This window comes from Olea europaea, chromosome 16 (genome assembly GCF_002742605.1).
Source record: "Olea europaea var. sylvestris chromosome 16, O_europaea_v1, whole genome shotgun sequence".
Classification (NCBI taxonomy): domain Eukaryota; kingdom Viridiplantae; phylum Streptophyta; class Magnoliopsida; order Lamiales; family Oleaceae; genus Olea; species Olea europaea.
In genome coordinates this window covers 17,817,784-17,830,742 of record NC_036252.1, presented here as the reverse complement: position 1 = coordinate 17,830,742, position 12,959 = coordinate 17,817,784, and the positions used below count along the sequence as shown (strand labels likewise).

Sequence of the window (12,959 nt, the reverse complement as noted above, 5' to 3'; positions counted from 1 at the left end):
TTTAAGTTCATTAAGCCTACATCTGCTTCAATGCATTGATCAGAACAGCACTTGGAAATGATCGCATCTATTTTAACATATGTTTTCTATATTGTAGGCAAAGGCAAACGACAGGACCAAAATGAAAAATCATTCAATCAGAAAACTATATTCATTTTGTCAAATCTTGTCAGAGAAAAAATAAAGGAAATAAATGCATGATTACTCACCCGTCTGACTTCAGCGTCGTAAAATCGCAGATCATCTGCAAAGGGGCAGGAGGCGCAGACGATCATACCAGTGGTAACTTCATAGCGGTCATCGTCCTGCATTTGCCGGGATACTGGCTGGAATCTGCTATTCATGTTGTCAACTTCTTCCACCGTCGTGAACTGCTCTGCTTGGAGGTAGAATCGAAAGAATCAGCGAGGCCCAGGTCCTTCACCGTGAGAGTCTCGCCGAATTCCGGCACCACCAAATTGACGGCGTACTATGCGTCGTCACCGTGGTCTTTGTACTCCAGGTCATAGTTTGATGAGTCTTCCGCCATTGCTAATCTATTGAATATTGATACTCCCGTAGTGTTCAATACAGAGTGAGAGAATGGACAGGCAGGAAATATTTGGAATTATTTATGTATGTTGGCTCTTATATCCAGACACGTATTCAATTGGAACTTTTGAAAACTTTGATACATTTTTTTTAAGTAATGACTTTTGTAAATTTCGTGGATTTTTTAAAGATTTGTATGAAATTAGTGGAAGTCTTTTGTAGATTTCTATGGATTTTCATTTTAAAATTTTATAGACTTTTGTGGAATTCAAAAGATTTTTGAAAACTTTCATTTGAAATAGAATTCACATAAATCAAGTGTGAGATTCTCACATACGAGATGTTAGTTCCCATAACTCCCCTTTTACTTCCACTTCTTCTTCCTATATAATAAAAAAGAAATTGAAAAAATAAAAATTTATGACTTTAATTAAATAATTAATAATCAAAAGTATACATATATATATGATTTAATATTATTAGTATAGTATACTTTTAAAAATAAATAAAAAATTAATATATTTAAATTTAATTATAAATTTTCATAATTTAATAAAAAAATAGGTATTTTTCTCAAAAAATGAATGAAAAAAGAAAAAAAAGTTATAAGAATCCAATTTAATTTTTTTTTTAATAGAAATAGAGATAAATAATAAGAGAGAAAAAGAAAAATAAATGGAATATAATAAATAAAAAATAAATTTTAATTATACATGTCCATAAAAGATTAAAGGAAAGAAAGATTGAAAGAAAAAGTTTTTTTTTTTTTTTTTTGTGAAAGTCTCCCAAAATCTCGTGATTAATGAGAGACAAATTTTAAGATATTATATGAGTAATTTCTGCTTAAAAATTAGTACGTCAGAGACTTTTATAAAAGTCTCTAGAAGTCATTAAAATTTGAATACTGTAAGACTTATAAAGACTTCTAAAAAGTTTTAATTGAATACACCGTAACTTTTAGAGACTTTTTAAAAGTCTATAAAATTTTAATTGAATACACCATGACTTTTAGAGAGTCTCAAAAAGTTTAAATTGAATACCCCTAAACTTTTTAAATTTCAAAAAATCATTAAAAGTTTCAATTGAATACACCCTCAGAAATGTCTACGTGTACAAAATCATGAATACTTTCAAAGTTTTCATTATTTCGATCAGGAGATCTTTCAAAGTTTGGCATGTGATCCTCTATTAAAAATATAATTATAATAGTTGCCAAAAAAATTGACCTTCTTTCTTACCTTTTATATTTTCATTTTCTAAATAATGGATTGCTAGGACCCGTTTTAAGAGGACTCATGGATGTGAATACCTACATTTTGACACCTCTAACTTGACTCCTTTTGCCTCTTGATTTTATAGCTAAGATATTCAATATTTTAAAAGGCGCACGTAGGCACGAGACGTGGAATTCCGATAAGCGTAAAATTACGCATTCAGTTGTCAAGTTGACCACTTAATATACGACTAGGCATAAATGCGTAAGAGTTCAACGGATTCCATTCTCAATTTCTCTTATTCAAGGGGAGAAGGCAACTTGGATTCTTAAAATCTACTTTTTCGTCTAAATGACAAAATGGATTTCATTTTTTGTAGTTTTCCTTTAAATTCCTACTACTTAGCTTTTAGTTCACCTCTAACCATCAAATAAAATGTCAATAACCCATCCAAGCTTAGGAACGCTTTATTAAATATTTTATTTTTTTAAAAGTCTTTTATTTGACTTTTATTTTAAGTTTTTAAAAGACTTTATCTATACAAAAATAAAAAAATGACTTTATTCAATAAAAAGTTAGATAAATTTTAAACTACGGTTCTATCGATAATATACAATTATGATTTTGAGACTTATTGTTTTTGTTGAAAACTTTGAAAGTATACATGTGTTTCCATAATTCTATTGAGCAGGACTTGTTTAAATGACTGCACTCGATTCACCTTCCTTAATCATGAATCCGATTTTAGTAATTCCCCTTGTATGGGGGAATTGCTAACAGAAGTCATACACATGTATGGCTGCTTTTTTTTTTTTTTTTCTTTTTTATCATCTATCAATTAACAAACTATCAAGTGTGCACCTATAAGAAATCCGTCAAAGTTATTTTGTACACATAGTATCACTAATCTAATTTATATAGGATAAAACCAAAAAAGATTGAAAACAATTTCGCCCAAAATTCAGAGTTATGGTGTACAGATGAAATTAGAACCCATATTTGCCCAAAACTGAAGTTTGGTTTGTTGTTTTCAAACTATTCAATTTTTATTTTGTAAAAGACCTAAAACTTGTTCGATTTGATATTTTTGAAAATGAATTTTGAAGTCTTAAATGTTTTTCTATTATTTAATTTTGAAAATTGTTTTTCATAATGTCAAACAAAAGCCTTATTTTGTAATCTTAAAATAGACTATTAAAATAAAATAAGAAAATTGAAAATGTATTCAAAATTGAAAATTGAAAAGGAAACCAAACGAAACGGGTTTCTGTAGCAAATGATATTACATTGTTGGCCCCAGAGAGAGTTTAATGTTCGAAGGATCTAAATTTCTGTTTTTCCAAATTGAGAGTTTAACTTTTGCAAATCCAGGGCATGTAGGATCTAATTTCCTTATTTCCATCCGCGTCGGGCTTTACGGGAAACACCGCCCCGTCGCCATCCCAGTTAAAGACTCGTGGCCCAACAGATCCTTCTTGGACAGATGGGCTTAAAAATCGAAAGCCCAAGAACTGGCATCTGGACCAGACATAGACCGATCTCTAAAAAGACGATATTACCCCTGACGTCGCCTATATAAACCCTACCATTTCACCAAATGCGCCATTTTTCTTTCTGCAGCAAGTCGAGTGACTCCAAAAAGGTTTCTCCACGATAAGCTGTTTATATCTTGTAGATCTGATAATCATCGGATTTCTAATTAGAATTTCCTGCAATTTATCCTAAATGCGCTAATAATCTTTTCCTTCAAATTGTTTTAGATATTTTCCGTTTGGTCGAGACACAATTTGTTCAATCGATTCATTTAATCGATTGAAGCTTTCTATTAAATTCATTCAATTAAGGATCGTTCATGATTCTGCTGTAACCGTAAAGCTTAAATTGCTATTTGTTTACTTCAAATTGGACTATAACAGAAGATATACATTGAAAATATAGTATACTTGTCCGTAGTTTCTACGACTGCCTTTTTGTTTATTTTTTTCTTTTTCTCTAAGTAACTCATGTTGTTAGTTTTTTAATTTTCTACCTGGAGTTTTGATTAGTTCATAGGTTGGGGCTATTTTCTGCTGATGTTATTTGTATGTATTGTTGTTTGTTTACTATAAAGGAGAGAAGGAATGAATTGTGGTTATTGGAAAAAAATGCACTAGTCTTTGTGGCATTTCTCTTGCAATTCAAACAATGTTATAACATCGTAATGTGTTTGCTGATGATAAATTAAAGCTAAAAATCTCAGCAGTGTGTCAGTTTTATAAGATCTGCAACCCTGGCCCGTGAAGTTGTGATGTAAACGATTTTTACATTCTTACTTCTATACAATGTCCTGTCTGAGGTGTGAAAACATGGTCGTAAACTCATAATTAACTGGATCGGATATATAAAGAGGGAATAAGGACTTGTTTGAAGCTTGTTTCACTCTATATGAAGCCATATTGTCATGTTACAAACTAAAAATGAATTTGGTCTATTTATGAATAAAACCGTTTTGTACTTTGAGCAGACATTTGATTGATTGTAACCGTTTCAGATTATGTTTACAATATTGATTTCACTGAATGAATTTGTGCTACTCTTTTACTGTATGAATCTTTTAAATGTATTGTGTGGTGATGTCTTTTCCGAACTGAATGTGCATTGCTGCAGAACTGAAAGATCGATAAGTGCAAATTAAGATGGAAGAATCTCAGAAGAGAGCATCGTCAGGAAAATTGAAGGAGAAAAGTTCATTGCTAGGTATCTCTTTGAGTCTGTTCATACTGATAACTTGTTAAGAGTAAAACAGCTTGGTTCAATGCAATGGTTATTTCTTGGCAGTCTTTTAAGTTTTAGTTCAACCTTAAAGTGGAAACTTAAATTGGGGATCTATCGCACTTCAATGACATCTTGCATGTTTAGTTGGTCCTGTAAAATTGAGATGGTTGAGCTGGAAAGACCATAAAAGACACTGTCAATCTTGCACAGCATTCATGAATTTGAGTTGAAAAATGACCAACAGAAGTTTTGTTGTAGCGAAGCTCAAGGGTTATCAACCAAATGTAAATTATCAAATGCCTGAATTGTATACCTATACAGCTCCAGCTTTGTTATTGTGATAAGATTTCATCATCTTCTTTGTTTCACGTGAAAAATAGAACTGGACATCGGGAATGACTTTGTTACCTCTTGGAAGTCAATGTCAATGGCAGAGGACGATGCAATGGATTTTGATTTTGCGCCAGATTCTAAGGACAAGAAAAAGTCATTTAACTTTGACAAAGCGTAAGCTTTACAAAATCCTTACTTTCTTTTCATTTATAACACTGATTACTAAAGTAATTTAATGTTCATGAAACATTTAAAAATTTTCTAGCCAAAAGGAATTTGTTTGTGTTCGGTTTCGTTGGATTCTTTCCTTTTAAAGTATGAATATGTCCAACATTTTGAGATAATCTTTTTGTTTTCTTGGTACCAACACATTCTGAACATTTAAGTCTATTTCCACCTTTTGTGATTATATGATGATTGGTGTTTCTCATTCTATAAAATGCACTAAAATTACTATTTGAGAGAAAGTACAACTTTGGGTTTAGTAATGAAATTGCTACCTGAAATTTCAGGGATATGGATTTCAACATGGATGCTGATTTTGGTAAGATATCGTCTTTCAACATGGACATACCAGATCTTGATATCTCTTCCCCATTCAAAAAAGATGGGAAATCCAAAGAAAAATCAAAATCAGAATCAGCAAATGGAAAAAATAAAGCAAAAGTTGATCATTTTTCCTTCGCATTGGATTTTGACGAGTAAGTGTGCAAATGTTTTAATGTTCCATTATTTTTTTGTGCATTTTGACAAGTGAGCAAAAGTTATAATGTTCCGTTGCCTTTCTTTATTTTACATGATGCACATTTGCATTTCTTGCTACACTTCCTCCACATCATTCTATATAGTAACCAACCCATACATTTATATATGTATTCTTCTCCTGGATTTAGGCTGGGAAGTTTCAGTTTTGGGTCAAGTTTAACTAAAGAAGGTACAAAAGCTGAGAAGAACAATGATAGGGGAAAAAATTCAAAAAGAGGTGAATGTCAAGATGAGAAAGATCCTTCTCACACCAATTTCATTGAAAATACGAGTATGCCAGAAAATGAATTATTTGAAAAGCCGTTGTCACCCGGAACTACACCCACTTCTAACATGGATACTCAAGTTGACGGAAGTGCAGGTATTGACTCACCAAGTAAGAAATCCCCTTCAGAGTTGGTGATGGGTGATATTGGAACTTCAAACTTTTCAACTGCAATTGATCAAGTTGCAGAACAGAAAGCAAGAAAGTCTCCAGATTTAAAATTTTCTTCAAGCAGGCAACAGAATAGCTGTCAATTCGAGAAGACAATTTCCCCAGAACCAGTTAATCAGGAAGCATGTAGAACTAATGGGGCCAGTCAGGATCTGTCAGCTCATTCTGCATCTGGTGAGGCAAGTCAAATTACTGGATCACGGTTACTAGAAGTTGAAGCAGTGGATACAAATTCGAATAGTTCAAGTGGAGAACAAAATGTAATAGAGAAACCTATAGCAGGTTCTGACTCTATTGGTGAAAACACAAAGGTAGAGAATTCATATCTGCAGGGTGTTGCAATCTCACAGAAAAATAATGGTGAAGAGAATCAGGTTGGGACTGAAAATCACTCTTTGATAGGCAATAAAGAATATATTGAACATGGTCAAGGTGATTCAATTGTTCAAAATAGTCCCATCACAATCGTTGTTACGGGTAGCAATGCGGAAAATCAAGGACAAGCTTCAGAGATCCTCAAGTCTCCCTTAACCAGGTCAGATTATGCATGACTTTTTCATATTGACGTAGATCCATAGTTGGATGAATGTATTAAACACTTTCATAACATATTGAATATTAGATGGAAATGAATTGTCCTTTATTTGGTGATCATGACCACGAACTCCTCAAACAATTGCATGAAATGTCTGACATGTATTTCTATACACGGTGCAGTAAACCAGTTGATCATTTTATATCAGAAGAAGAAAGAGGAGCAGTTGTCACACGCTCAAGGTTTTTTATGCGACCAGATAAAGCTGAACCATATTTGCAGAAGGCACCATCAGCTCAGACAACAGCTTCCTCATTAAGTAGCAAAGTAATGAGCCCCACAGAACCAAGTCCTTTAGACGAAAACAGGTGAGCCATCTTAACCATGAAAATGACTTGGTTGAGTGTTAGATCACATAAAGAGCCCTATTCTTTACATAGGGATCCAGATGCTATAGATATTGTAGGGGATGGAATACTAGCTTCTTTTCCATTGCAACATTCTAGAACAGTAATAAGGAGGGAACCTCACCAGCGAGAAAACCAGGAAATCTGTAAAGGTTTAACTATTGATGGGTGAGGCTTACATATAAGAAACATGGATGATAAGATAATATACCTTTAGGATTCGTAATTTCAGTATTTCTGAATAGTACTTCAAAATATACATGCAGGCAGGGGACCAGTGCTGATGGTGTACAAGATGGAAGAAAATTAAACAAATCTTTCCCTACACAAGATCAAGATGTTGTAGAAGCAAAATCTGCTCAGAAGGAAAGTCAAGAGAACGCAAAGAATGTAGATACCCTCAGGTCTGGTATTCATACTCCAGATATTCTGCTAATGAGTTCCTACACAATTTTCAATTGTAACTTTGTCCAAGAACCTACATTGATCTGAGAAGACGTCTGAACTTAAGTGTCCTCTCACGTCAAATTTGTTCACTTGATTTTTCAGTTGAAGTCAGAAATTCCATTGGATTGATTTTCTACTCTTATCTTGGAAACTAATTTTGGTACTGTTAATATACATCTTTTACTCTTAAACTGCCATCTTATTTTATAATCATACAAATATTTTTAAATCATGCAAAGTGCTAACGGTGGCTGACTCTTAATAAATGAGATCTAAGGAATTTTATCATCAACATGGGCTCTATTTTCTGAAGTTTTCGTGTCCGTCATTCCAGTTTAAATATGCAATTGAGCAAAAATACTCCACAGAACCATCCATTTCCGAGAATTTCAGCTTCAGCCACCACATCTCTTTTGACCACGAAGAACACTTCTGCTGAAGCAGAGAAATCTTCTCGTGCTAACAGCAGTAGGAGGATGCTTGATCCCTGTGGCCTGAAACTTTCTAGGTACCATTTCGTCTTCTACCTTAATCTTCACGAATTCTTGAGATGGTTCTTTTGGATGCCATATTAATTGTTCACCCTTGTCCTAGTTCAGGACTTCTGGATCTGACCTTGAATTTTCAAAATCTGTGACTCACGAAGATGTTAAATCCTTGGGAAGCAGTTCACAGAAACGGAATTTATTAGGAAAGGAACCATCCAAAATTACCCCCTCAGCTTCAGGAACAGCATCTCTTTTGACCATGAAGAACAGTTCTGCTGAAGCAAAGAAATTTAATCAGGTTAACGCTGGTGGGAGAAACCTTGATCTGTGTGGCCTGAGACTTTCAAGGTAGTATTTTATCTCATACCTTAATCTTCACACTTCTTGAGATGGCTTCATTGGGATTCCATTTTCATTGAGCACCCGTTTCCTAATCAGGACTTCTGAATCAAACCATGACTCCACAAAGTCTGTGGGTTGCAAAGATGTCAAGTCCTTGGGAAATATTTCACAGAACAAGCTTATGTCAGGACATGAATCATCCAACAGTACCATTGGCACACTAAAGAAAACACCATCTCCACCGTCTCTCAAGAGAAAGACATTGGGGGCATGTTTTCATCTTTATAAAATGCTTTTACTATTCCATGTAGACTTGAGACTGATGGCTTTTATTTCGTCTTTAATTGTCAAGAGGCATTATCATACATTATGAGATGATCTCAGTAAACCATTTTTATTTTTTATTTTTTTACCCAGGAATTTAATTCAAGTATGATGCTCTTGAACCCATCAAAACGTCTCTCACAGTCACCGAGTGAAAACAGGTTCCTTGTATTCCACTGAAAATGTAATTTGTTAAACATAAGTTTCTGGGCTTTTCCTGTCCTTACATATGTTACTCCCTCGAAATCTGCAGAAATTTTGCAGCAATATCAGAAAGGGTTGTTGACAAAAAGGTTTTCTGAATAATTTAATGATTTAGTTACTCGATGATGGGTCCTCTATTAGTTAGCTACACAATCAGATGTTTAAACAGTTTTCATTGGATTAACAGGCATTTGCCTTTCTGTTTATAGGTCTCCAACCATGAAAGTCTGGAAGATGGTAGCACCAAAAGCACTTATCAAGACTCTACGCTCGATGCCTCTCATGAAATGAACATGAAAGAACTAGATGCTCCTTTCTCAATAGAAAATAATACCCATGTTGAACAGGCTGAGGCTTGCACTAAAGAACTTGAAGATGTAAGAATGATTTAGCATTGTTTTAATCTTTCTGATTCTTAAAGAAGGGAGTGTTAGCATCACTTCACTCCCTTTTTCATGTCCAGTTAGTCAATTGCATAAAGGTCCTTGCAATACATCTGAATTTACTACACTATCCATGGATTGCCCTCGACATGTTTTCCAGTTGTGGAACAACACGAATAGAGGGCATTTAAAGGTCAAAACACAAGGCCTATGTTTGACAACCATTAAAATGAGTGTTTTTAGGGAAAATAAGTTTTGGAATAATGATTCTTTTTAAGAATGCGTGGTTAAAAGGTCGGAAAATGTTTTGGGTTTTTGTGTAGAATATTTTATTGTGAGAGTGTGTGGTTGAAAATGAGTTTGAGAAAAAAGAGTTTTGTCATAATGGTTGTTAAACTGGGGCTAGAATAATCTGGATTTCATTTCAATTACTTCATTATTATTACCACATCCTCAAGAGGGGCATCAGAAAACATGACATGATAGAAAGAATGTGGTTGGCATGCAGATATGCAATATGCTGAGCAAGAAACATGAGGAGGCCAAAGAAATATTGGTCCGCGCTATTGTGAACAACAACAAGCTGCTTATGCTCAACCATCCTCTTTATGAAGAAAAGATATCCTTTCAACTTTTCTATGTACAATTTACCTCTTTGTTTGATATGCAATACACAAGTACAAAATACGCAGACCTTAATTATTTATTACATTCAAATGGTTCAGAAATTTGCTGCCAGATTAACACTGAGCGAAACTCATGCATAAGAATCATTGGCTATAGTAGTTGTTTGTAATATAAAGGTACTCTCTCTCTCTCTCTCTCTGTGCGGTGAATACCCAAAACTGTCTTTGAGCATATTTTCACTTTAAGTTGTCTTTAAATTCTGATTATGTCATTGTTGTATGTGTTTTATATCAGGTTGCAACTGACTGTGCTGTGACTTTGGGGCAGGCTGGTTTGACCCTTTTCCTTCCATAATCTGAGCAACACCATTTTCTCCTCAATTTTGCTTTTAAGAACTTAAGCAATGCCATGATAGAGCTTAAAGATGTCATGTTACTTTCAGATTGCATGCATGAATCCGTTCAAAATTTAGTGGTCTTATATTCTTGATTTTTGCAATAATCCTCATGCACCAATGTATTAGCTGAAAAGTCACGACTCTATTCGTTAGATTTTTGATTGCTAGCTTGAACAAAAGGAAAAATAAAATAAAAAACTTCAGCATAGTTCCATACATTTGTTTACACAATTTGCCAGTGTCGGTAGTCTTAAATCTGAATGTTGCATATATTGACAAGAAGAAGCTGTAGGTAAGCAAGGCAAGGGTTTTTTCGTCTTTATAATTTGAATGGTTCTCAAATTAACGTGCAGTATGGAGTGAGGAGAATTGTATATCCCAGGTTGGTCCTTTTTAACCTTTTGTTTTTGTTTCAATGAAGCGTGCTCTCAGATGCTATAAATGCCATTTATTCCACATTTAGAAATCACGAGTATCCAACGTGTGGATTGGAAAGACTTTTAGTTGCATCTTCTTGTTATAAATTAATTTTCGTTGAATTTTTTCAAATGTGCCATCCTTATGTACTAAAGCATTAGAAGATTCAGCCCCGTTTGGTACTCATTTTTTTCAAAATGCATTTCTCTCTCTCTTCTTTTCAACTACACATTCTTTATTAAAATAATATTACACGTAAATTAAAAATTTTTCCTTATTTTTCAACCACACTTCCCATCAAATTATATCAAGTTATTATTCTAAAATGTATTTTTACATAAAAATGGCTGTCAAACACCCCAATTGATCATTTGTAACAAAAATCTTAGACGTTGGCAATTCAATCAATTTTATCTAACTGGTTAGATGATGTAAGTGCACTCATTTCATTTTTAGCAACCAATATGAAAAAGGACATTTGTATGTGTATATGATAATATTGTTTTTTCGAAGTAAAGCAAATCATTTTTTTAATTATAGATATGATGTTGTATCTGAAGTGTTCAATTTGTTTTATTATGGAATGAATGGAGTGATCTTTGTCTTGAATCATTGCTTTTTTAACAAATAATCTTTAAGGACATATTTGCCAAAAAAATAACAATAATAAATAAATAAATAAATAAAATTTACAGAATACACAATGTTAGAATTTGCATATCGTAGGTTATAAATTTACATTTTACCTACTATATTTTACATAATGGTAAAATTTTGATGTCTTCTTTTCCTCATCTATAGCATCACAATAAAAAATAATTTTAGTAAGTTAATTTAATATTGAAAATTTTGATCTATAAAATCTTGATGTCTTCGTTTCTTAAGATCTATAAAATTTTGATGTCTTCTTTTCCTAAAATAACAGCACAATAAAAAATAATTTTTATAAGTTAATTTAATATTGAAAAATTAGATAATATGTCATTGAATCTTCCAATATTGTAAAACAATAATTTTTAACAAAAAAGTTTCACTAATTGAAATTTATCAATTAAAATAATTTGTGATATTAGATGTTATTTTGTAAACAAATTCATTTTACTCTTCAAATTTAGAAAGTCAAATCCGCTCTTTATAATTAAATGCATTAAAATTTTCAATTTTCAATACTCTGTATGTTGACTCAATTAAATAATATATATATATATATAAAGGAATGAAGGGAAAAATATAATAATTTAAAGGGATGCTGGTGAAAATAAATATTGGAAAATATAATAAAAACATATTGGGAATAGTAATATAAAAAGGTTATTCAAGTATTTAAAAATATTTATTCTCTCAATTTATAAATGCGCTCAAAATTGCAATACATGATATTTAAAATTAGAAAATGTCTTGGAAATGCTCTTAATATAGGATACATTAACAAAAAACTCTGAGTACATAATGAATCATTTGTTGATTATACAGTGTATTAAGTAATCATTTACTTTTTTCATTTGATATGGGCATCTTGAGGGTTATTCAAGTGATATGTTTGTGAAGACTAGTAGCAGACACGTGGGTTACACGTTTTTTGTACGGAATGAATAATATACATAATATTTTTAGAGTACGGTAAATGATATTGTTAGAGAACTACGTACATAATGTGAAAAATATTAAATGAACTAAAATAAAGTGTTTTGTTTATGCTAGACATTGGTTGGACACCTATTTTTAACTATTATAGTGGCATGGATCAACTTTGTGGTACAGACGGACACAAAAAGAAATCGAATTAAGATATGTACATTTGACTAAATTTAATGTTTATTCATAAGTAAACTAAAGGTACATAAATGATTTACAAAATAAAAAATTACTCATTTCGTCTATAGTCTAACCCTTTTCACCTTAAAAACAAGAAGGTGCTTTATTTAAAACAAAACGTTTTTATATAAACACATTTAAAAATGAAAAAATACGTATTAATCATGATCGTAATATTACTCCAAAGCTTTATTTTAATTTAAAAAACCAAAGAAACATTCAAAACACATATAGAAGCGAAAAATGTTAAAATAAAAGTGTTTTTTTTTTCTTTTGAATGAGATTAATATAAATGGAGGAATAAAAATTCTCCCTTTAAATATATCGAGATAAAAACTTTTTATTTTCTTTATATATTTATATCTAATAAGTAACTAGATTACCATCAATTTTTATGTTTATACAAAAATGAACATACAATAATAATAAAATACCCAATACTATATTAATTATTTTTTAGAACACATAATAGTAATTTTTATCAATGCTTAAAATTTTGATTTTAGTGAAAAATGTGTAATTGAAATGCCAATCTTGTAT

General features: G+C 32.1%; 1 protein-coding gene across 4 annotated transcripts; it reads left to right on the top strand.

Moving 5' to 3' along the window:
- The first annotated feature begins 3,349 nt into the window (after positions 1 to 3,349).
- LOC111412350 (uncharacterized protein At4g18490) lies at positions 3,350 to 10,403 on the top strand. 4 transcript variants are annotated; one of them, XM_023043244.1, is made up of 17 exons: positions 3,350 to 3,387; positions 4,392 to 4,481; positions 4,880 to 5,006; positions 5,345 to 5,533; positions 5,726 to 6,568; positions 6,751 to 6,936; positions 7,009 to 7,143; positions 7,242 to 7,379; positions 7,757 to 7,930; positions 8,022 to 8,258; positions 8,349 to 8,520; positions 8,670 to 8,737; positions 8,830 to 8,869; positions 8,990 to 9,157; positions 9,672 to 9,782; positions 9,874 to 9,966; positions 10,085 to 10,403. In XM_023043244.1, the coding sequence occupies exons 2-16, from the start codon at positions 4,421 to 4,423 to the stop codon at positions 9,928 to 9,930; spliced, it is 2,706 nt and encodes a 901-aa protein (XP_022899012.1). In that variant the 5' UTR covers positions 3,350 to 3,387; positions 4,392 to 4,420; the 3' UTR covers positions 9,931 to 9,966; positions 10,085 to 10,403. The 4 variants fall into 4 exon arrangements, 3 of the variants coding, with proteins under 3 accessions (XP_022899012.1, XP_022899011.1, XP_022899013.1); XM_023043243.1 differs by having other exon boundaries at positions 9,672 to 9,803; positions 9,889 to 9,966; XM_023043245.1 differs by lacking the exon at positions 7,009 to 7,143 and having other exon boundaries at positions 9,672 to 9,803; positions 9,889 to 9,966.
- The last annotated feature ends 2,556 nt before the right edge of the window (positions 10,404 to 12,959 follow it).